Consider the following 25,963-nt stretch of genomic DNA (forward strand, 5'->3'; position numbering starts at 1 on the left):
ATGTATGTAGGTTTTGTACTTTAGATAATTCATTCATTGCCATCAAACTACATTTATAATACTTCTTAGAGTTATAGTGGACATCTTTTTAATTTTTTTTTGTAATACTAAGGATTGAATCCAGGTGCTTCACACTGAGCTATGTCACCAGCCCTCTTGTTAATGTTAATATTTTGCAATGTGGGTTTCCCCCAATTTCTTCAAGTTCCTAGGCTGGGCTCAAACTGCATCTGCTTGCAACCCTCCTGTTTCAGCCTCCCACAATGCTGATTCCAGGCGTGCCTCATCCCAACTGGCTATTTTGAGCATAGCTAAATCTTCAGTGAGTCAGCGGATACCTCTATCCTGTGCATTGCGTAAGCTATGTTATGAAAATCCATCAATCACTTTTGATAGTGTAGAAAAAAATCCCAGTTTGAACATCCTGCAAAGATGAATAAGGTAGAGGACTCCAGATTTGAAGACTGTGTATGAAGTGCGAATGGCTTTAATCTTTAATCTACAGGAGATTTAGCCAGTGCCACTGGCCTGGCATTGTGTTCACTGCGCATTTGGACCACGCTGAATGTGACTGTGCCCTGTGAGGGGCTGTGCTATGCAGAAGGACGGAGTCCAGACACACTGGCTTGTTTTTGAGCAAAGGTCCCTGTGGGTGAGGAGGTTCCAGTCTCGCTTGTTGCTTTGTCCTGTTCCGCTCCAGGCTAAATCCGGACAAACAAATGACCTGTGCACAGCTGCCTTTGCTTAAATCAGCTCAGCAGACTGTGTTCTCTTGCAGCCAGATAAAATCTGGCATTTACTTTGTATCCAGTGACCTTCACTTTTAGGAGAGTTTAAAAAAAAGCTTGGAATCTTGCATGATTGAGTTTTATTATAAGGTTACATTAAAGGGAAAATATAATTTCTAATGGGTTAGTAATGAGAATAGATCAATATTTTAAAAATGGATGCTATCATCTCTTGTTAAGTGATCTGCAAATTGAAGGGTGGTTTTTACTTAAAAGTTTCTGTTTTGTTTTGTTTTTTGAGTAGCCTCCCCAGCCCCAGTTTCTCTCTCATTTTGGTATTTTTCTACTCTTCATTCCATTTTAAAATGGAAGCATTTTCCGAATGAGCAGTCCTAGGAAATCCCAGATATCTGCTACCACCCTGCAAGGAAACAGAAGTGAGTGTGCTGCTTCCCAAAGTCTCCGGAGACTGATAGGAACCACTGGGATCCCAAGTCTGCAGGTTCTGTCTGTGAGGACAGGCCAGTCTTTGGTCAGTTTACCTCCTTTCTGCTTCACCTATGGGGACCCAGGACTTGCGAATCTTTGCTATATGAATAGGGTGGACCCAAAACCTTAGAGAGCCGAGGGGCAGAATTGAGATCATGGGTGGCAAGATTTGCTGATTGCCTTGGAACCAAGAGGAGAAAGCAGTGTCACTCCTCGCCTCTAGACATTTGCAGACCAGAGGGCTGAGCAGAGAATGAGCCAGGGGTTAAATGGACCCCATGCAGTTTCTCTGGATGAGTTTTTTTTTTGACCTTTTCAGAGAGGGTTCAGCTTTGGTCTGGGGCCTGTCTGTGAGGCTGGCCAGCTTCTTTGCATGGTCAGCACATGTGTCTGTCGGTCTGTCCTCCTTTGGATTCATGCCCATGACATAGGGATGTTTCCACCTCCTCTTTCACATCTCTTTCTGATTCTTCCAGATCACTAGGGATGCTTCTCTCCTCTGATTCCGTTAAGCACCTACAGTCTTGACCACACAGTCTGGCTCCATTTATTTTACACTGAATTGGAAGCAGCAATTTCACCTTTGGGGTATCTGAAAAATGCCTTTATAAATAATAAGATGCATTTAGTTAAATAAAATTGATAAACATTCATTGACATGAATGGACAGTTTTTACCATGGCCTAATACAGAAAGTGAACCGTGGAACTTAAATCACATTCTGTAGGAGAATTAGAATAATAATAATAAAAAAAAACAAGTCTCTAAATAGAGATTTAAAATGGAGAAATAAGATAATCGGCAACCAAAGAATGATTACCTATTTTTTTTTCTTTGAAACAAGAAAGTGAAGAAATAAGGTATAAGTTCATACACCACCATTTAATGAGTGGCGATGCCTTCTGACATCATCTGCTCACTGACTTGTGCTAGATGATGGCTGTCAGAAAGGACACCACTGGGCGAATTGCCTGTGGTGAGCAGGCTGCAGGATGCGTCTCTCACTGGGATGTGGCTCTGTTGTGATCTCCTGAGGATATAGGCCTTTGAGCTGGCTTTAGTTTTTTTTTTTTCTTAGCATCTTATAAAACAAAAAAAATAGTAATGAAAGGATTTGATAAAGATCATTGGTTGATACTGAGGGTGTTGGATGCCCTGGCAAGAGAGGAGGTCTGTTGGGGAAGAAACTCTGGAGAAAATACACAGCCTGGAATAAATTATTTAACCTTTTTGTTCCTCAGTGTCAACCTCTGCCAAGTGAGTTCCTTTGTAGCATTTACCTCATGGGTTATATAGAATATTTTCTTAATCATTACCCCTAGGGTAGCGCTGGGGACATGGGACAAAAAAATACTATTGAATATTATGTTGATGACGACAATGATGTGAGGTATCAGTAGTTTCATCTGGGCACTGTACCCTCTCACCTGCCTTGTCAGCATTTTTTATATTAGCTCTTTCTTTGTCAGAACTCAGTACCAGCAAACTGCAAACTCACCCACTAATAAACAAGTCACTTGCTAAGAAGAGAGAGATAAAAAGAATGAGTGTGAGAAGCAGAGAAATATGGAAGGGAAGGAAAAAAATCTATTGCAGGAATAGGAGAATGAGAAAAGCGAAAATCAAAGGCAAAACCAAAATGAAACCACTGGGAAGAAAAAGAACACAACAGTTCTAGGACTGGGGATAATTTCATCGCAATGATTTTCATTACAGTTATGGGTAACTCCAAAGCTCTCGCCTGATATCTGGATCTGTGCTGCCTGCTGTACTGATTTCACCCATCGCCCTGCAGCCCAGATATACACATTTCTCTATGTAAAGATGACAAACTGGAGCTTGGATGGTGACATGAATTCCTCAGCCCATGCACCCAGTAAGAAGGGAAACCAGGATTCAAATTCAGGCAACCTGAAGTAAAGCTTCCTACAGACATCATTCTTAGCCGTAAGTCTTTCTGGCCCAGAGGAAATATTTTTGTTTTCTTTTGCTAATTGTATGGTTTAGAAGAAAGCACATGAAAATGCCTGTCATAGAAATAAAATATTTGGACTCTTAAGAGACTTATACAGTGCCTTTCTCTTCTCCCTCGTGGGTTTGAGTAAAACATTACTAGAAACAGATGACACAAGAGTTGCAGACATCCACCGAGAACTGTTGAAAGTAGACATGACTAACACACAGACTGTATGTTATGGGAAAAGATCTTATATTATTAAGTGTCATCATCATCAGTGTCAACTAGAGTTGGAAGTGGCCCCAATTTAATTTGGAGACTTGGTTACCTAATAGAAACAACATATACTGCAAACTATACTAGGAATGCCTGCTGAATCCAGGGTTTGTAAGTCATATGCCCCCCAGGACAGAGTCAGCTGGGTTTGTGACTGTGAACTAAGGCAAGCCAGGGGGCTCCAAGTCAAATGGAACCAATTACCAGACATTGGATGTGGACTTGAGTTTTGTTTACTAAGTTTCTTCACTGGTGGGGAGTCAAATTTCTTTATCTTTGTTGTTTATATTTGCCATCTTTTAAAGTTGTAGGAACTGTGGACTAAAACCGTAGAAATCTAGATTTTTATGAGCATGTTGAACGCAACTAAGGAAATATAAAGTCATTCTAAATTTCCATGCTAACTGCGCACCTGTTTTGAATTTGTTGCTTTGATAGATGTTCCTGTTTGGAATAAGAGGGGGTGTGGGTTGTACTTGAAGCAGAGGCTGGAAAACAGCAGGCATTGGGCTGGTGAAATTCATCTTAACAAATCACAGAATTCCCCTCACCCTGAAAAGCCTGTGTTAAGCATCAGGATGGGAATTTTTGGGAGAAATTGTATCCAACTTTTCCAAACATATCTTCGTGGCTGCCAATACAGCTGGTTCATTTGTACTGTAAAAGTGTATTTTCTAATAATTTTGAGTTGTAGAGGTGAAGACCTATGCTTTAGGTCAGTATTTGATTGAATGTTAAGAATGAAAGCAAAAATAAGCGAGAGTCTACTTGTTTTAGAGCAAATGCTTTGTTTAGAACCAGTGGTTCTCAAACAGGAATCAGTGTGGTACCGGGTGTGTGTGTCTGAGAATTGCTTGTTTTCATGGATTGCTATACTTCTGGACAGGATGAAAAAGTGTTTGTCACATGCATTTGAAAATACTTCTGCTGGATTCCTTTCTGTACTGAGCTATTTTTTTAGGGCCAGTTGTTTATTGTTTAAACAAATTTTATTAAGTGTTTTCCTCCTTCTTGGAAATACAATGATGATGTTCATGGATACTCGTGATAGTTTTTATTTACAAGCTAATTGGCTCATTAGCAAAAACAGTTTTGCTTAATGAAAATTAAATTTGACAAGAAAATAAGACCTTGTGACCCTAATCAATGACTCAGTCACTTAAAGACTGTTTGTTTACTCAGGGATTGTTTAAGTTTCATGCTGTGCAGCACAAACATGAGTGAAAAGGCTTGGTTCAGACGGGGTCCAGTGCATTTGTGGAGGACTGCTCTTGTGACTTGATAACTTAGCAAATTTGTAAGCACCATCATCTGGTTATTTACTGCTGCATCACAAATCACTGTCAAAAGTGGTTGCTCAAAACAGCAATCATTTATTCTATTTACAGATCTGTGATTAGAGCAGGGCTCTGTGGGACCAGCTAGGGCAGCTCAGTTAGCACTAAAGGATCCACTTCAAGATGGCAGAATCTCTTGGTATCTTGAAGTGGGGAATGATCCTGTTTTCTCTCTACATGTGACCCTCCTTGGGGATGTTTGAACTTCCTTCAGGAATGGTGGCTTATTTCTAAGTGTAGATCTCCTAGAGAGAGTAAGTGAAAGCTGCCAGTTTCTTAAGGATTGAGCTGGAAGGGACATAGATGCCTGCTCTTGAGTTAGGAACATCAAACAGTTTGCCACCATCTTTAATTTACCGCAGAACAAAGTAGATCATTTTCTTTTGCTTCTGTCAGCTGTTCAGTTCTATACCCTTTGGCATTCCTCATAGTATTTCTTTACTTGAATTGTTACCCTTCCTATTTTTTTTTTCTTCAAGAGTAAAACTTGGCTCTCAGGTAGGGAGGGCAGACAATGGGATTTCCCATGCCATACTGTGGGATATATCTATCTACAGTGTGTTTTGGCTGGTTCTACTGCACCTCTCTGTCTTCCTACCATACCTGACCAGGGGTCTGTTTGTAACAGGTATTCATGGGGTGCCTATTGTTAACGTTTAGTGGATTGAATACAAGCAAACTGAGGGACAGTTAAATTTTGTCTTCGTTTGGGGGCTCCCCAGCTAGACTCTGAGAGAAGGAGTGAAATACACGTAGCATCCCTGCAATACAGGAACCATGGTAGAGATCAAGGAGGTGTGATGGGGAGTGGAGGAAGCCAACACAGAGGTGCTAGCAAACCACCCACCACAGGGAAGTGAGTGGACCTTAGTCCTGCAGAGGCATTCTCGGAAATGTGAACACAATCCTCCTCCACTCCTTTGCAGTACTGGGTATCAGAGACATTTTGCTCTAACTCTGTCACTTACTCATTGAGGAGACCAGAAGTGTCTATGCCTTCTTAGACTTTGGAAGGAGTCTTGGGGCCCATAAAAAGAGAAAAGTCTGAGGGGTAAGGGCGAGACATCCACAACGTGTGCTCTGGGCTTCCTGTGCACTTTATGATCAAAGCAGTCCAAAGAAAAATGATGAATGCCCTTTGTTTGGAACGGGGAAATTCTTATTTTCTCAGTGTTGGTATCCCTGGTTGAAATTCAGCTGTGTGAAAACAGGAAACTCACCTGTCTTACTCCGCACTGTGGACCTAGCAGAATGCATGACTTGATAAATAAGAGGACTAATGAATACATGGTTATTTAAGGATTTAAGAGGTGTGTTCATTATTGTGTCAGTTCATGAGAGATCAGAGCAGGGAAGGTGCAACTGGTAATGAGACCTGATAAATGTCAGGTACCGTAAACCTTCCTAAGGTCTTAGAAAATGAACCAATAGCTTTAGTGAGCTTGTTGCTGCTTCTAGTTGTGGCTTGGGCTGCTCATTAAACCACTGGCATATTTGTGACTGTGCAGTTTGCAGTCAAATTTGGGTCCATTGAATTCAGATGGCCCAGAGCAGCTTTTATAAACATCTACTGACATTGGGTCCTGAGACAGTTTGACGCAGGCTGGAATCATGGAGCTACAAGCCAAGGAATGCTGAGGATTGGCAGTGGACACCAGAAACTAGATGACACAAGGAAGGAGGCCTGCTTTCCTAGAGCCATCAGAAAAAGCACAGTGTTGCTGATACCTCTGCCATAATTCTAGGCTCTAGAACTGTTAGACAATAAATCTGTTCGTTTCAAACCACCCAGCTTTTTGGTACTTGGTTATAGCAGCTCTAGAAAACTAGTATTTTCCTTCCATAAATCTTCTCTTTTCTTCTTTCTTTTCCCAGAGACCTTTTCAGTTATGTGTCCCTACCTTTCTTCTACGTTTGCTTTTTTTCTTGTACATATATGCTGCATTGACAGTCTTAATATTTTATCTTCAGCGATGGGTTCCCTTTGTACTTTTTGCTGTTAAACTTTGAGAGGAGGGCAGCAAGCTGATTGTTCAGGTATTGACACCATTAGCTGTTACTTTGAAGGGAATCATTTTCCTCATTCAGATGGTCGGACCTGTGTGTTGGTCTCAGTGGGATGGGGCCCTCCCTGCCTCGGTGGTTTGGTGACACCAACCTAGAAGATGGCCTGCATCTCTGGTATCTGCTTCCTGTGGTGCTGAAGAGGGACAGCCCTTCTTGTCCAAGGAAATCTGTGTGATTTCAGTGGATGCAAGAGGGACTGCTAGTCATGATCTTGGGTGGCTGAGAATTGTCAGCATCTTGCTAATGTGTTTGGATATTTGCCTGTAGACTTGGACCAGACTGGTAGCCAAGATGATCTCCCAAATGGAGTGATCTAGTTAGGAAATAGCAGACAGTGAAGTAGGAAGAGAACAGTGTGACTAAACATATGGTCTTCGAAGGCATTGTTTTTAGATGCTGATAAAGTTGTGTTCCTTATCACTCACGCACTCATTTATTTATTAAATGTTCATTTGGTGATTATGGTGTGCTAGACGTCTTGTGAAGGATGAGGATTGGAAGACAAGAAGGTATCTGAATGGTGAACTCTTTTTTACATGCAAGGAAGGACTGGTTGTTGTAACAAGGTACAGTTCAGCCATGGAACAGGGAGGGAGGTTTCCACTTCTTGGGGCAGAAGATGAAGGGTATAGAAATGTGTTTACAGATGTGGTGGTAATTGAGAGGACTGTCATGCAAATATGAAGTTGCCATCCCCCAAAGATATAGACAGCTTCACCTCTTTTTAACACTCCTAAAAATACCACATGTAGCAAATACAATCTTTGACCTTTAGAGATGACTTTGCAGCATAGTGCATTCCACTGAACTCATATCAAAGATCTCTGTTGGGTCACCGTCCTGACTGGGAGTTGGAGGACAAAATTATTTTTAGTTTCCTTCCAACCTGCCAAGAGGATGTTCATTCCTGCACTGACCAAAATACACAGTCTTGCACAGGAATTTTTGTCTATCAAAAATGAAGTGAAAACAAAGACAAATGTGGGTGGATATAAATATGCATATATAATACATTTATTATAATGTATATTATATATATGCATGCATGCTATATTCTGAACAGAGTATTCACAGATGTCATTAAGCCAGAGATTTTAAATCAGAACATGAAGATGCCTGTGAGGTTATCCCCGGAATCCAAAATGAGGTCCTTTGGAGAAATGTTATGAGGAGTTCTTGAATCTTCCAGTTCATAATATTTGGTCTGGTATCCCAATCTTACATTTTTTTTCTTTTTCCATTCCTTCAGGGGTGTGTTTATGTCAGTTTTGTTCTCTGCTCTGTGCCCAGCTTATGTCCATGGAGGAAGGTCCACAGTCCAGAGCGTTCCTTACCATGTACCTGTTGACTCAAGTGAACAAAGCTGCCTTGTGTTAAACAGGGCATTTGTGTGTCCAACAGTGATATTGTCTGATATCCACTTCACCTGTGCCTCATCTACTATTTAGTTACCAATAACTGATGCTAAGGTTTGCATAAACATCATACAGACTGGCTTTTTTAAGTGGTAGAAAATACAAATTACCAAGTGTTAAGAGACCAAAGGAAAGAAGAAAAAAATATTAAATGTAACTCAGTAGTATGGAAATAGTTACTGTAAATGGTAAATATGAAAATATGCTTTCAGATATTTTTACATGGTTACTTAGATTTAAATAGCAGAAAATAATAAGAAGAAAAGTATGGACATGTGTACATATGCTGGTTACTCTTCTAGGGATTTCCTGTGCATTGTGTGGGAAGGGTTTCTGATGTGAAAAGAATCCGATCTCTTACATAAGAATGCATGAGAATGAATCTGCTCTGCTTCACTGAATACACAAGAGGTAATTCTTGCAAAGTGCCTGCACTTGATAAGAGGTATGGATTTCACACAGGTTCATGCATGCACACACTGCATATGTGCGCGCGCACACACACACACACACACACACACACACACACACATTTGCGTCAAGTTTCCAGGAAAGGTGTTACTAGCCCCTCTGTTTTATGATGAGTAGATGAGGTCCAGACAGTCCGTGTACACAACTTGATCAAAGTCAGACATGTTGATGCAGGAGTGAACCTGGCTCTGGCTCAAAAGCCTTCCTTTCCATCATGTGATTATTGTATTACAAAATCAGGTCTGCTCTGAAAGATGATGTGGCAGTGACCTTGTCTGCTTGGGACAGAGGTGGCAGAAATGACCCAGAAAGGCATGCTGACTCAAGAACTGAGCCAGTCACCGGATGTCTGGGTTCTGGGCTGGACGTGTCTGAAGCTTTTCACCTTGGATGACCTCCTTGTGTCACTTTTCTGAGTTTTAGTGTCCTGCTTTGTGAGATTCGCAGGTTGGTCTAAGTCATCTGAACGGCTGCTTCTGTTCTCAATATTCTAGAACTCTTCCAGGGAGGGGAGGGCCGAAGCATCTGTAAGCAGAGGTGTCTGACAAGCGAGACAGGAAGCTGACCACACCCATAGAGTGGTCAGCACCTGTGATGGTGTAAATGACTGAGTTAGTGAAGATGATGAAGACAAGGCTTAGAGGAAATGATAGGTCTAAGGCATCCTAGTGGGAACTTCAGAACATTCTAATTTGCTTTCTCAAGCACAAAGCATTCTTCAGGTCATTAAGTTTTCAACTGATTAAACATATGAGTTTTGGTACTGTTTTTTGCCTGGGATATGGAAAATTAGAGAAAAGTGTCATCATCTTTCCAACAACTACAAGCCAGATGATTTAGGAAATATATATTCCCGAAGACATCAAAGAGCTGGGGTAGAGGGGTCAGACTTGACCCACCTCTTCTGAAATATATGCTAGAACTCAAGGCCTCTCCAAAAAGAGATCCTGTGTGAATTCTGACTCACCAGTGGTGGAGCAGGGGGTGGCACTGTGGCCTGCGATACAAGATGACAGGAAACATTTGGCTAAAAAGATTAACACATTGTAAGTGTCAGCTGTAGGCTAGCCTGAGAGTGTAGAACAGGACAGCTAGTAGCTAGATCTCCAAAGAGAGTTTATGCCAACACACAAGCTCTTCCAAACACACCACCCCTGAGGCCAAGGACCGATGAAGAGAACCACTGAGCACCAGGACTGGCTTCTTGTGATGGTGCTGACCTGATTAGTGATGTACACAATATACATTTATGTCATGTTTCCAGGAAAGTTGTGATTGGCCCCTGTTTTATGATGAGGAGGTGAGATTCAGAGAGTGTATACAACTTGAAAAAGTCTAGTATTTTGCTGCACGAGTGACCCTACATTATCTGGTTCGAAAGCCTTCCATTTCATTGCATGATTCTACTATCACAAAGTCAGGTCTGTTACACAGTTTAAAGGATGATGTAGCAGCAACTTTGTCTGCTGTAGACAGAGATAGCAGAACCCCACCTGGACTCTTTTCTCCCAAGAAACACAGGATTTTATAGCTGGGCTGACATGATGGATAACTGAAGGTCCATTGAAGCTTGTGGACTTTAAAAGAAAAAATATCTCCTTCTGGGAGAGGCAGGAAAACACGTGGACCAAAGCATTAGTGATATCCTAATGTTAGGGCCATGTCGAGATCACTGAAAACGACCTTTCTCCAGGAGCAAAGGGACATGAGGCCTGCCTGAAACACAGACAGATTGATGGCAGACTGAGGGAGAGGAACCCTCCCTGCTCCAAGGTAGAGGGCACCTGGTATCAAACACACAGCAGTCAAGCTGTGGAGACGGGACAAGAGTGAGCAGAGACCCTTCTTCGAGCACAGGTAAAATGAGAGATCTACGAGTGGAACAGGAGTATTGAGAGAGCAGAAATATTGAGGAGAATGTGACTGGTGACCCCAGCAAACCAGATGCCACCCTCAGTGAAAGCTAATCCCAGAGGAGCCAGGGTTGTTGGCACTGTGGTCAAATGCAGATGTACCCAATGCCTGAGAACTTTGCTGGACCCCCACATTCTTTAGCCTGAGCAGATGTGGCTATTTTTGAATGTGAGAGCCAGTTACCCTGTGTCTACTACACATAAACATCCATCATTCAGTGAAAATATTGCTCTAATGCAGACACAGTGGAAAACAAGGAGAGGGAGATAAAAGGAAAAAATTCCTAATGAAGAGACAAAGCCATCAGCATAAATAGACTCAAAGATGCCCCAGCTATGATATTCAAGATAATTTTGACTAAGGAACTAACAACTTCAGTGAAAAAAAGAACACATACACGAGCATATAAATATATGAGGAATTTCCACAAAAACTCAGAAATGTAAGAAGCAGGGAAATGTAAAAAGAGAAAGCATCAGCAACAGAAAGAGTAAGCAGTGGAAGAGACATAAATGAGGTCCATCAGAAGTTGCAGCACAAAAATACGAACTTGTATTTGGGCAAATGGAAATTAGCCAAACTGCAACACAAAGATAAAAAATAATATATAAAAGTAGAAGAGAACTTACAAGTTCTAAGGAATAGTATCACATGTCCTGTCATATACATAATTGAAATTCCAGAAGAAGAGAAAGAAAAGAGTAGAAAGCTATTGAAAAGGTGAGTGCTGAAAGTTTTCCAAAAATAATGAGAGATATGAAACTACTGTGCTATAGATGCCAGCATCTTTGAGAACTTGAAGCAGTAAATACTGAAAAAAGCCCAGACTTGTATGCACACAGTTGGAATGCACAAATAAGAAAATCTCAAAGCCTTTCATGGTGAAAGAATGTGTTTGTTACAGAGGAACAAAAATAACAATTGTGGCAGACTTCTTTTGAGAAAGTAGGATAATAGTAAGGTTTCAGTGGAATAATGACCATGGAGTGTTAAAATATGAGCACAAGTCAAATCCAAAGTTAATCTTAAATTCTTAATAGAAATCTACAAGGGAGGTTAGATAGTAATCAGTATAAAAATCCAAGGAATTCAGTTATTACTTCCAAGTTTAAAAATTTTCATTTTGAAGTCATCCTGAATTTATAGTAATGGCAAAAACAATACAACTAATTTCTAAAGCTGTCCAAATAATAACAGTTTATGCCATCGTAGAACAATAACAGAAGTCAGGAATGTTATGGTAAAATGCTGCTACATGATTTTCAGACCTTATTTGGACCTTTGTCATTTGTTCCACTAATGCTCTTTTTCAGTTAAAATCACACATTGTGTTTGTCATGTACCCTACACTCGTTTACTGTGATCACTTCTGTCCTTTGCCTTTCGTGACCTTGACATGTTTTCTGAGTTCTCAGACTATTACTACTTATAAAAGTGCTCCATCAGGGTTTGTGCGAATCTTCTAGCAATTCAATTCAGCCTGCTCGTTTTTTGGTGGGCAGTGTTACACCAGCAGAACCGTGCCCTTCAGTGTTACACAGAGGACGGACGGACGGTGGCAGAGGTCTCGTCAGTGGAGGTGGTAGCTCTGGGCCCTTGTTCTAAGTTATGTCTGCCAGGTTTTGCCCACGTTTCTGTATTTCTCTTTGTAAAGTAAGTGGCCTCTGGGGGAGATTTTTTGAGACAGCATAAATGCCTTGAATTCCAGCATATTTGATTCATTAATTTTGGTCTTATTGATTTGTGTGTGAAAAAATACTACTTTTTTTTTTTTTTTTTTTTGCTAAGTGGTGACTTTAGATTTATCGTGTCTGTAAAGTACGGTTCTTCTGTAAGAAGTTCATCTTTCTGCTTTTCCCTGCCTTCCTCTCTCTTCCCTCTGCTCCCCTCTCTTTTCTCCTCCTCTCCCCATTCCCTTTCCTCCCCTCTCCCTTCCCCTTCTTTTCTCTCTCTCCATCCATCTCCACTGCTCATTGATATTTACTATGTAGATTGTGGATTAAAACTCATTACAATAATGATTTTTCTTGCTGCTCTGATCGCCTGACTTGGGCCCTGAGAGAGTTCACACTGATTGCGGTAGCCCCTTGATGGTCCCTAGTCTTTGCTCAGCACTGTCTAAGTCTAGGACTCACCACGATGTTTTAGACTCATTTGGTGCTTTTTTCCTTGCCCCGTCCTAAACTCAGCCATTTGCCCGAGGGAAAGGACACAGGCTACTAATTTTATGTCACTGTAAGAGTTAAAAACCTAAAGTCAGCATGCAAGGTTAAAATCTTGGATAGTCAAAATTCTGCCTTGGAATCTCTAGGACCACCTTGGAGGTCAGGATTAATTTTTTAGTACGCTTGAGTCCGCATTTTTTCCCTGTAGTATAGAGCACTGGGTGAAGCAGTTTAGTTGGATTAAAAAGCCACATGAAACTATTTGTTTTCTCTGAAAAGTAATTTTGATGAGGTATACGCACAATAAATATCCATACTCAAAGCACACAACTTGATAGGTTTGGATATTTATGTGGGTTCATAAAATATCGCCTCCGAATTTCTTATCTGCATAAGGCTTTTCCCAGTCACTAGACATTGATTTATATTTCATATTTTCTAGAATTTTATATAAATGGGATCAGATAACCTGTTCTCCTTTCGTTTGTGTTCTCAGGGTAATTATTTGCTCAGTCGCCCCTGTTCTAGTGTGCATCAAAAGTTTATCTCCTTTTATTTTACTGCAAAATAAAATAAGACTATGATTCTAGCATAGTTGACTTCTCCACCTGACAAGGAACATTTGGGTTGTTTTCTAGGTTTGCACTATTAAAACCAGAGCTACTATGAATATTTATGTACAAATCTTCTATGGACATATAACCTTTGCTAGGCTTCAGAAGAATGATTGTTTTGTGTATTAATGTTCCTCAACTTTGCTAAATGCATCCATTAGTTCAAGTAACTTCAGAAGATTATGTTGCATGTACATATGAGTGTCAGATGATGGCATGGGAATAAAGATAATGTTCTCTTTCAAATATGGGAATTTTTATTGATTGCCTTTGCTTGCTTTGTCACTTGCTAAAGCATCCTGTGAGATATTAAACGTATGGAAGACAGTATTAATGTCATTACCTGCTCACTACAGTATAACATCTGTGTAGATGCTGTGACTTACCTATTTGTAAGTTTTATTTTCTTGTCTTTCTGCATGTCCAGTGATTGTTTTTCAGTGAATGTCAGCATTTTGAATTTTACCTTGCTGAGTGTTGGCTATTCTTCAACTTTTTGTTGCTATTGTTCCATTGATTACTTGAAAACATTTTTCTTTGTTTTTTTTTTTTTTTTTTTTTTTTTTTTTTTTTTTTTTTTTTGCATTGCTGGTGATTGACCCCAAAGTCTTGTTCTGTACACTATGCTGTGCTCCAGTCTTTTTTTTTTTTTTTTTTTTTTTTTTTTGAGACAATCTTGCTAAATTTTCCAGGCTGGCCTTGAACTTGTGATCCTTCTGCCTCAGCCTCCTGAGTAGCTGGGATTACAGTCCCTGCCTGGCACGATTTGACCCTTTTGGATCTTTCTTTTAGAAAAAGATTATGGATGGACCAGAGCAACATTTAGTCTAGACCTAATAATTCCTGACCACTGGACTTGATCTTGCGGAGTACTCTACCCAGTGCCCTGTGCCTCCCAAGTTTTTCCTGGCTGGTGTGAATAGGCAGTAACTGGCTGTATGAGTCTGAGCTCTAATCCTTTCCAGTGGTCCTTTTCCAGCCTTGGATAGTTTCTTTTCATGCATATGCTGATCAGTAGTCAGCTGAATATTTAAGAGACCCTCTGAAGGTTTACAGAATGCTCTCTCTGTGCGATTCCCTTCTTTGTCTCCCCTGCCTTTCATCTCCGTCCTCTTAGCTCAGAGTTTGCCCATATTTCTCCTCTCTGCACTGTGTCCTGCAAACTTTTTCAAGGCAGTGAGCTGGGCATTGCCTGGCTTCTCTTGTTTTTTTTCCCTCTCTTAGGGGCTGCTGTCCTTCATTGCCTGGTGCCCGGTGCCTCACAAACTCTGTCTTACAGCTTTTGTTCAAATTAATTTGATTGTGTAAAGTGAGGGTCACTGCTTCCTGTTAATTCACTGCAGCTGAATATAAAAGCAGAGAACTACTGGGTCTTTGGAAGTTCAGTGCCATCAGGGGCAAGTGGGAATATGTTTTAGGGAAGAGGAGATTCATATGTGCTCATTCCTGACCTTTATTCATTGATTGGAATGACACACATCTTGGGCTACTTATAGTAATACTTCTATCATCCACTTGCTCATACACTCTTGGTTCAATTTTCATAATTTAAATATAGATATGGTTTCATTCTGCTGTACTTGAATTTTTTTAATGAATGTGCAAAAGTTTTGTTCTGTGCTAGTCTAGCATTTGTCATTTTATATCAGGAATTGCAAATTCAAATGTCCATAATGGTCAACCAAATAATGGAGAGTTATGAATTCAAGAAGACATAAAATGACTACTGAAAACCCACTGGTAGTTATTATAGAAGAGAAAGCTTGCCCTGGGGGAAAAGAAAGACCCTGCCACCTGCCCCAGGTCCAGAGGGGCAGCTGCAGCAGCCAGCAGGAGCTAATTGCTGCCCTGAGGAATGTCCGTTTCTTTTGCAGATCTTCTGATTTCTCAAAGGTAATGAAATGAACACTTTAATTATGTTTATCTCAATTTTTGAGCGCCACTCAAATTTTAATCATACCTGTGAATCTATAAAGGAGACCTGTGACCAAGTACACTTTTGGGCTGGTGGCAGGCAATCCGTGGTTTAGCAATAGATTGTTTAACTGTTCACAATTAGGAAGACAGAAAAAATAACTCAGCTGTTTATATATAGAAAAACAGCTCAGAAGCTGACAGCAATTACTTCAGAAAGCAGCACACTTACTGATTTTTGTTACCAGTTTGAAATACATGCACTTACACACATGTACAATAGAGTACACACAGTGTCTCCCCTTATCTGTGGCTCCACTTTACATAGCTTTGGTTAATCCCTGCCAACAACAGTATACAATATTAAATGGAAAACTCCAGAAATAAGCAACTTCTCAGCTTTAAATTGTTCTCTGTTCTGAGTAGCCATTCTGTTCTGTCCCATGCATCTTGCCTTTGTCCTGGGTATGCACACCAAATATTCTACCTGCCTGTTGGTTACTCAGTCGCCATCTTGGTTGTCAGCTCAACTGTCACAGTACCTCAGGGCTCCTGTCTTACAGGTAGTGCCCCGGAGTGCTCCAGGAGTGACGCTTGTGGCTCTGACGTGCCAGACAGTGAGATGGTATTTATCTATCTTTAGTACAGCATGCAGTCTTGTTATAATTGTTCTATTTTCATATTAATTATTACTAATGATCTTTTGCTATATGCAATTTATAAAATATGCTTTCTAATAAGCATATATAGGAAAAAAACAATATATACAGAGTTCAATATTATCTGTGGTTTCAGGATTCCACTGGGCATCTTGGATGTATCCCCTGTGAAGAGGGGAATATATATTTATCCTTCTATCTTATATATATAGATAGACATAGATATAGATAGATAGCTAAAGATAGATATAGCTATATACAGATAGATATAGGTAGATGGATAGATAGACATATATTCCGCGATTCACACACACTCACACACTGGTCTCAGTGAGTGAGCCATTCGGGGGCGTTCGCATGGCCTCTGATTGGACATTAATGTATTTTGTGCATCTCTCTCATAATCTCCTAACAGAATCTGAGATGTTGAGGAAAATGGTCTCCATTATCAAAACTGCATGAGTAAATGTGGATGTGTGAACATGAATATTTTCAGTTAGTTTAATAATAACCAATTCTTCAGCAGTTATCAACAGCCTTCAAAAGTTGTGAAAACTTAGATGGTGGCCTTTAAAATTAATCCTCAACTTTTTGAATAAAACAATTAAATAGAATGATTTGCAGAAAGGTAGTAAATGCCAAATGCACGTACAGCTTTCTGGTTTTGAAATACTGGCTTGTTAAACTGCTTTAAAAATTAATTCTGGAAATCAAATGCTTCAATTTTGTGTCTACTTCCTCAATTCTGGTAGCTCATACAACCTTGTTTTACCCTACAAGAAGATAAAAGCAACAGACAAAGCCTTTTGCGTTAAAATGGTTAGGTAAAAGTTGAATTTGGAGGCGGGGATTTAGCTCAGTAGCATAAGTGCCTGCCTTGCAAGCACAGAGTTGTGAGTTTGATCCCCAGTACAAAAAAAAGAGTTGAATTTGGTTAAGTAAATTTTCTTTCATTTACTCATAATTATTTGCTGTTTAATTTTTTTTTACTTTTATACTTTTACTTTTATTTTTTGGAAATGCTAAAGCAGTTATAGGAATTTACACTTAAAAAGATAAGCAGTGTACCTTACTAACAGCCATAGACAATATATTCGTTGTTATTTATATACATGGCCTGAATATAGATTATTTAAAATAAGTGGCATACAATGCAAGGAAAGCACAAGTGAGCTTCATTAAGTTTTACATACCCCCCAAAGTAATAAAATGAAATGTAATTATGACTGGAATGTCAAAGCCCTACTGATTTTTGTGCACTTATACAAATTAACATTTGTTTGGAGCACTGAAATTTTCCATTAATCTGATTCGCCAACTTGTTCCTTGAGGCTCTCTGCAGAGGAACATTTGTGATATTTTTGAAGCGTGATTAGGGCATTACTGAATCAGTAATTTGCAAGTTACAACTGACTATTATAGTCAGCCTTCAAAATGCAAGCATAGATAAAAGATTAAAATCTTAATGCCTTCCTTCTACTGTGAGTGAGGCTAGTGTTCCAGTTATCTTATGAAAGAGGAAGCAGGATTTGCCTTCCAAAGATGCTTTATATTTGGGATACAGAATCAATACAAAGGTGGGGTACACTCAATTTGAATTGGTAAAATATGTAAATCCTCGCCTGCTAAACTGTCAGAGATTAATGTCTGAATAGGAGTAGGCAGCAGCGCCAACTGTAAAATTATACAGGGCATGGTGATTACCCCCGACACATAATGGGGTTTGATTTAGAGGCTCTATTTTGGGATCACACATAAAGCACTAAATGCAGAAAGCTGAGCTTTGTTTAATTTGTCCAGGGCAGTGCCCTAATTTTCTACAATGTTATTCACTTCCCTTTAAGGATGAATAACACATTTTCTTTATGGAACTCTGTGCGTCTTTGATTTGGAAACAGTTGATTTTCCACGCTCTTCTATTTGATTCCTCTTTAATTGCCTTTATATATGTTACTTGGTTATATTCTAAGTTGCATTATTGTTATTGCACCTGTTTATGCAAAGAACCAAAGATGTCATTTTGATGTGGCAGAACATAGCACCTAAAGTTGACAGCCTGGAGGAAACTGAGGCCCGGAATGTACAAGGGTGTATGTGATATCTGGGTCTTTGCATCCCAGGAAGAGCTCCTGCCACTGATTTGGGAATGGTTGCAGGTGCACTATCTCCTGAGACTTAGAATTTATCTCATTATGGCATCAGTGCTGAGGGCTTTATCTTAAACATGGATGACCTGAGAAGCACACTTCCTCCCTACTTTAGGTTATTAATGAATACTTCGCATTAAATCTTAATCTGCTCAAAGAAATTCAACTTTCACTTTTGCCGAAGACACACATGTTACCTGGCATGTCTGCAGTTTACAATTGATGATGTCTTCTTGCAATTTTTGTTAGTGGCTCCATTTTGCTTTCGTGGGTGACTTAATCTTTGGAAAGTGGTTTGAATCACTAGACTCTAGTTGTGCAGACCAGGCACCATTGGTTGGTGTTCTAGGTGTAATCCTGGGCAGCTACAGTTCAGAGACAACAGCATCCAGAGATGCAAGGAAGGCAAGGCTGTGTTTCTCAGGCTTGCTTGTCTCTGTCGGAATGACCTTGAAGGGTCAGAAGGTCAGCAGCGTCTCAGCACTCTCATTCTAGACCAATGACCCTACCTCTTTTAGAAGAGTCTGTTAGTCAGCATTGAGTTTTTTCTGAATCAGTGTCCTTGGCGAGGGACGTGTGGTACTGAGATGCCAAGTTAATGTCACATACATTTTGGGTCACAATGGTAGCTGTGGGGTGCCCCACTCCACAAGGCAGTGTGTACTAATACGTGGGGAGGGGAGAGTGGTCTTCATACTTCTACTAGTAAAAACTTCCAACAGCAAATCAGTCACATATGTGGTAAAAAACTACAGTGAATGTTTAGATTTTAAAAAAAAATTCCAGTAATAGTCACATTGCCTTTAATCCCCTTAAAATACTCCCTCTTGCTTCACATGTACCATCATTCTGGTGACTTCCAGAAGAACTTCTGAGCATCCTATTTCATATGTGTCTTTGGATGCACTGTCCTGTCTGTGTCGATTTCCGGAATTGACTCAAAATATTTACCTTTCATGGTCATTTTGACCTTGGGGAAGAATCAGAAGTTACACAGCGGTGCCACATCTGGTGAATAAGGTAGATAAGGAGGCACTGTAATGTTTTTGTTGCTGTTGTTTTTCATACCAGGGATTGAACCCATGACTTTGTGCTTACCAACAGCAGGTGCTTATGCCACTGAACTAAATCCCCGGCCAGTGTAGTGTTTTTTTTTTTTTTTTTTTTTTTTCGTTTGACAGAAATTGCTGTAAAACTTTTGAATTAATTCAGGACATGGAGGCAGCCGTGAAAAGATACTCAGGAATTAGTGTCCAGAACCACTTCAGAAATTGGCAAGATCAATGAAATAAGTGTACGCAAGGCACAGAAGCAATGTGTCTTTTACTGTAGTAAATATGTTTTTATTTAAATGTTTGCTGTTGTTTGGGATAATATCTTATACAATGTTCCTTTGCTATAAAAAGATGTATTCTTAAATTTTCTTATTTTACCTTTGTCATTTTATAGTGAACAAGAAAGGCAAAACCACAGGAGTAAAACATTAAAGACACTAGCTGGGTGGGGTGGGGCGAGCATTCCAGGAATCCCAGCACTCTGGAGGCTGAGGCAGGAGGATCATTGCACGTTCGAGACTAGCCTGGACTACAAAGTGAGCCAGCCTGAACTGCATAGAGAGACCCTGTCTCAAAAAAAAAAAAAAAAAAAAAAAAAGGCATTTCCTGTGTTCACTTCCTATATTCAGCCTTCCTGTGTTGTAGACAAAACCTTTCAGCTGTCTAAATGTACTCCTGTAGTGTTAGTTGCCTGTCACTGGGTCTCCACCAGGTGTGAGGAGCCCTTCCGCAGAGCCTGGCAGTTTCTTTCTGTTCTGGCAGTAGCTGACCCCGTGCTGGTGGAGGACAGGCATTGAGGCAGGTGTGTGGGGTGAGTCAGTGCGTGCCTGCTGGGTTCTGGAGCGTGGGGTAGCGCACGCCCCACGGCACATTGTGCTGAAGCTGGCTGACGTTTTCCTGCTTGCAGTTTCTGCCTTTTCGGTGACCTGCCTTGTGGGTTCTCAACTCCTCTGCCAAGCAGTGGAAGCACCGGTGTGCACACCAGTGTACAACGCCTGGTCTCTCAGAGTGAAACTTGCAGATTAATGTGAAGCCTCGCTCTTCCTCTCTCTCTCCCACCCTCCTTCTCTTCCTCCTCCTCCTCTCTCTTTTCTCTTCCTTCTCTTCTCTTTCTCTCCCTCTCTCTTCCTGTTCTGTCCCCCGCCAAACCAATACTCTAGGAAATGTAAGGTTGATTTCCCCATTTAGAAAGGATCAGAGCTGGCAACTTCACTTGATAGCTGTGTCTATCAAGGTTCAACCAGAGAACAGATGTAGGAGATGTATATCAATGAACTTATTACAAGTGTTGGCTCCTGCTGTTATAGGAGCTGGCTCAGGAAATCCAAATTGAAATTGTAAGGAAGACTTTCAGGAAAGATGGACTGAGACTCAGACACGGGGAGGCTCTGGCATCTGCTGGGGCAGCGTCCTCTTCAGTAGGCAGCCTGGGCTCACCTCTTTAGATCTTTGAACTGACTGAGTCAGCTCTACCTGGATTATCTCCCCTACCTTAACTCAGCTGACTATGGGCTTTCATACATCTGCAGAAGACCTTCACAACAACGCCTGGTTTAGGGTTCGGTTGAATAACTGAGTCCGAATTGATGCAAAGAGTTGGCCATCCAAATGACCAGTTGGGAGCTCTAGTCTTCATTTGGAAGACTAGTGAAAAACAAGCTTTGTCCCACTATAAATTCCCAAACCTCTGCAGCCTTATGTTGGATTTTATAGACTTTTTAGGGGCTGTTTCTGGCAGTTTAGACTTAGATGAAGGTGCTCATGTCTCTGTGTTGTTACTCACTGTGTTTACTCTTCTGTTCTGTAAACTATAGCAGGTTCAGAAAGAACCCCTTGGATGGGGCAGTGAGGAGGGACAGTCTATCTACCTTGATCCAGAGATCATCATTTTTAAATTTGTGGTTCATGTTGTACTTTTATTGCATTGTTTTTATTACCTTCCACAAATATTTCTCAGACCTCTGTGGTGTGCTGGGCTGTGTTTTGGGCTGGTGGGATATTTCACTGAATAAAACAGTTTTGACTCCTGTAGCTCTTATATTTTCATGGAACATACTAGAATAAACAAAACATAACTTTAGCAGGATGGTAAATGAGTGATAAGAGTAACGAAGCAGGGGAAGGAGCTAGAGAGTGGTGAGCAGATGTGTGTGCCAAGCTGCTTACCTGATTTTCAAAGCCCCCTAAAAAGTGAAAATTCACAATCTCCTATTCAAAACCACAGGGGGAAAAATCCTGCTAAGTGATCTGAAACAGAACATCTTTCCCTTTTTTATGAACCTCTGGAAAAGTAACTGTTTTATTGTGATTATTATTTGCTACCCAGTGCTGTGCTAAGTAAAGAAAAAAATGGACGATTTAGATTAGTGGCATGAACGACCTGTGCACCCTTATATTCTGCCGCGTTCACTTTCAATGCCAAGGTTAGAATGTGATAATCGAAATGGCACAATTTGCATTTTCCAGTTTAGGCTGTGTTTGGTTTCATCGGAACAGAGAAAATGCTGCACAAAACTAGCTTGTTTGTATTTGTTTCACTTCTTGGCGCATCAAATACTGTAGCTCACCTCCACTTTTCCAATCAGGAAGGAAGGAAGGACTGGAAGAGGGGCCCCGTGGCTGCCACCTTTCCCTTCCTCCTGTGGCATTGCGTTTCTGTGTACATGGTTGCTTAATATGAGGAAGTAGTGTAAGACAGGATCACGCAGAATGCTTTCATCACTCGTGTCTCTTAGACCTCAAATGACTTCGCTCTGCATTTGAAGAATCTTTGGGACCCGAAGGGTGGCCTCTTGGGCTGTCTTTGCCCCTGTTCGCTTAGTCAGAGGCTCGACGTGCTTACTATGTGCTCACTTTGGCTCTCGCTGAATTTCTGATTGTCACGGGGCCATCAGAAGACTGTGTCACCACAGGCACAGGAGGGTGGCAAGGGTGGGAGACGCTCCTGTTGTGAATAGATTCTCCTCTGCTCCTAAGTGTGCTACTGGCCCACTGGGCTTCACACACAAAGCACAAGTTCAGAGACAAAGTGAGGAAGAATTTTGAGATGGTGGTGACTTTAAACCAAAAGCATTAAACTAAACCGGAAGCATGAGCATAGCTTAGGATGTGATTGTCACAGGCCCATGAAAACAGCTCTGTGTGTGTGTGTGTGTGTGTGTGTGTGTGACATTAGACAATACTGATAAAAAACGATGAGATGACATTTGATCATGATCTTCATATTCAGAGGTCCCAAGGACCATGTGTCTTTGGCTTATTCTTATAAGAATAAGAAGTCCATTGGGAGGCAGTGGGGCCCCTGGATCATGCATGGCCTTAATGGCCAAGGTGAGGATATGGGATTTTTCCTTAAGGAAATGGAAAGATTTGCAGTATTTGAACAGGAGCATTGTGTACCACAACTGGAGTATGGAAGGGTCCCTCTGTTTCCTCTGTAGCATAGAATGCGTAGGGTCAAGTTTGAAATTGATGGGACCAGTTGGTGTGCTGTGATAATGGACCAGTGAAGGTCACGGCCTTGGATGGAGCAGTGTGGATGGTAGTGATTAACTACGGCTAGATTAAGGGCATATTTCAAGACTGGTGCCCATAGAGTGGCATATAGAAAGGATTTTCCCTGGCTCAAAACAACAGATAAAAATGGCCCAGTGGGAAACAGTGACTTTTCTAGGCTTCTACAGCTGGTGCATGAAAGAACTGGGGCAGGCAGAGCCGAGATGTGATGCCTACTTTTCATATCCTTCTGTAATAACTGGACTTTCTCTAAAATAGCCCCTATTCCATCCTCCTCTGAGGATGTTTACTGGTGTAGCTAAATCTGCATGGATGCTATCTCTAGGAATTCATCTTTATGATATCCTAGCAAAGCTGCTCAAACTTAAGGTCCAGGGTGAGGTGACTCCACCAACAATCCATGTTTTCGGGGACTTGCATAGCAATCAGCTGTCTCCCACAGTTGTTATCTGACTAGTTATCTGACTATCCAATAGGATCTTGCCTCTTAGGTTTTAATAAATGTCTCTTGGCCTCATTTGCCGAAGCAGAGTTAATGAGATAAAGATTCTGCTACTGAGTTTGATGTACAGGTGGCCTCTGTACAAACCCAAATGATCTGACTACCTTTGGCTTCTTGATTTGCTTTTCAGCACTTCCAGACCATGCTGAAGTCTAAATTGAATGTCCTCACACTGAAGAAGGAACCTCTCCCAGCCGTCATCTTCCACGAGCCGGAGGCCATTGAGCTGTGCACCACCGCCCCGCTGATGAAGACCAGGACGCACAGTGGCTGCAAGGTACGGACACACGGGCAGCTGGGGCTCTCTGGATGGGACAGGCTCCGGACACGTGGCCTTGACGCTTGTTTCACAGATAGAAGCCAGCTGCCAAGACACACTCATCCAACGATGGTAGCGTGAATCTGCATCTCATTTTACTTTATGTTTTTTTTTTTTTTTTTTTTTTTTTTTTTTTTTTTTTTGCCTTTTTCGTTTTTATCGGTACCGGGGATCGAACTCACGACTGCCTGCTTGCAAGGCAGGCGCTTATGCCGCTGAGCTAAATCCCCAGCCCCTTACTTTATGTTTTTAATAACATAACATTTTTTTTGTAGTTGTGGGACACATGTTAGAAAGATAGGTTTAAAATGTATGAGTAGAATGATGTTCTTTCTGCACATTCTGTAGTTCTGTGGAAATCTGAGTTTCCTTCCTGATCATTCCTCCTGTTGTGTTTGGAATCTGAATAAAACATATTTTAAAGAATGAGAAAAGTGTAAAGCAGAAAACCAGATTTTCCAAAGATGGTGTTTTCTAGGTCCTTGGGGGGTGATTTTGCATTCAGAATGTATACTGATATTCATGCCTCAAAATCCGTAAGAAAACATGTTTCATTTGTGTGAACTATAACACTGACATAGAAACAAAACTAGACACAAAGTGTATCATTTTGGTAAGCTTTCAGATTTTTCTCAGATGTTGTTGTTTCTGCTTGAGTTGCTAAATCTAGAAATCAGCTCAGAGATAAATGATAAAATACATTTTATGTATATTTTGCCATCAGAAATTTACTTTGAGGAGTGAAAATATATTAAGGGGTAAGGAAAATGCATGTGCACAGATGAATTTCTTCTAAACTGTGGATGCAGCCTGTCTCTGTGTCTCATCGTGGGAGAAGCAGTTCTTGGAGAGCTGTGGTCAAGCTCAAGACGACAGCAGGCTTGGCGACAGTGGTCTGTACAAAACCTCACACACGTCCATTCACTCCACACGTGATTCCTGGCTGCTCCCTGTTGGCCAGGCACTGGGTGCTGGATGAGGAAGACTCAGTGTCTTTATGGAATTTAACAGCCAACTGAGAAATGGGAGGGGAGAGCCAGTTTGTGAAGCATCTTGCTGATAGGAGGAACAGAGGGTGCTGATGCAGGAATATTCTTGGTATGTCTGGAATGGGAAGAGAGAGGCCAGTGGACCAGGAGACCCTGAGAAAGCAGTGAATGGTGGAACCCAGTGGGCCTGTAGTTCTAATTATAATGAGCATTTAGGCAAGAAAGGAGTCCACTTGAAAATGCACCTTTCAGTGATGTCATAGTTTATGTCAGTGGCCCCCAGGCCTCATGCATTTGCATTATGCATTTGTGACTAGTTCATTGTCTATTGCTTGGATTGATGGTGTCAGTGCTACAGCCACATAGGGGTGGAGCCAGCATACAATGTCATGGCAGGATGAAGGCATGACTCTCTCTCTTGTCAGTTTCCACCTTCTTGTTTGCAGCTGCCATAAACTGTGGCCCCATCATGCCATCCTGCCTTCGAGCCAACTAAAAATGGACTAAAACCTCCAAAATCTATAAGAAATAAACCTTTCCTTTCCCAACTTTGGGCATCAGGTATTTTGACTCAGCGATGAGTAAAACGTGTCTAAGACAAGTGGTAACTTTGGTAAGGATAAGCTGGCAACTCAGCTTCCCAAGAGCAGTTGCCAGTGGCTGAGAAGCATCTAGAAAGAGTGAATGAGTGCCCAGACTGGCCGTGGGTCTTTTTTATGTCATGCTTTTGGTGAATCAATGCTGTAAAGGAATCACACAACTCCTCTTTGCATTTGAAAGTGAATTTGAAAGATACACTTCCCTGTACATCTTTTAGGAGATTTAGTAATATCATTTTGCGTTCCGGTCCTCTGAGGGAACATGAGACCAGTATGTGAGAAAGTTAGTAGGGATGAATGTAGGGAAAAGACTTTAATTTGATGGAGTCTATGTTTAAAATGGGAAGGAATTTTTAAAAAACAGTTACAGAATAAAAAGACTTACAGATCCAATCTACACATGAAAAGCATGTGTCTGTGTGTGTGTAAGGAGAGAGAAATATTTACTTGGGAATCTCAAACTATCATTTTTCTGAAAAGCGTATAGAGTTCAAGATTCATGCACTTAGTTTTTCTGCATACTGCCTTGGGTTGTGTTTATTTATTTTACTGCTAAGAGGCAAATCAGAGTAGGAATTCAGGACAGCGAACCAGAGAGGGGCAGGGCATGGGGACTAAGGGGAGTTGGTGGTGGTTTCAGCTGGTCTCAGGGAGGAGCTTCTGCATTCAAGGTGAAAAACACATTCCACTGGGCTGTAAAAATATTATGAATGCTCCGTCCCTAGAAATTCTGAGGCGAAGATTCCAGGCTTAGATAATCATAACCTGGAATCAGGGATCCAGGCCAACATCCCTTGAGGTCTTTTCCAGAATTATCTTTCTGTCTGAAG

The 25,963-nt window shown here is 41.0% G+C and overlaps 1 protein-coding gene across 20 annotated transcripts in view; it reads left to right on the forward strand.

Annotated features, from left to right (window-relative positions):
* Pid1 (phosphotyrosine interaction domain containing 1) overlaps nt 1-25,963 on the forward strand; it is a 216,261-nt gene that overhangs the window by 82,412 nt on the left and 107,886 nt on the right. For 15 of the 20 annotated variants that reach the window (XM_063237184.1, XM_063237194.1, XM_063237196.1 and 12 more), the window contains exon 2: nt 23,357-23,617. In XM_063237184.1, the coding sequence (XP_063093254.1) occupies nt 23,357-23,617 (261 nt within the window). Of the gene's footprint in view, nt 1-2,933; nt 3,165-23,356; nt 23,618-25,963 lie in introns of those variants that run through there. The other 5 variants (XM_013157695.3, XM_063237201.1, XM_023566934.2 and 2 more) reach the window with 3 other exon arrangements.

Source organism: Cavia porcellus, unplaced genomic scaffold (assembly GCF_034190915.1).
Source record: "Cavia porcellus strain 051 isolate PalLab524CR breed Dunkin Hartley unplaced genomic scaffold, mCavPor4.1 scaffold_26, whole genome shotgun sequence".
Lineage (NCBI taxonomy): Eukaryota > Metazoa > Chordata > Mammalia > Rodentia > Caviidae > Cavia > Cavia porcellus.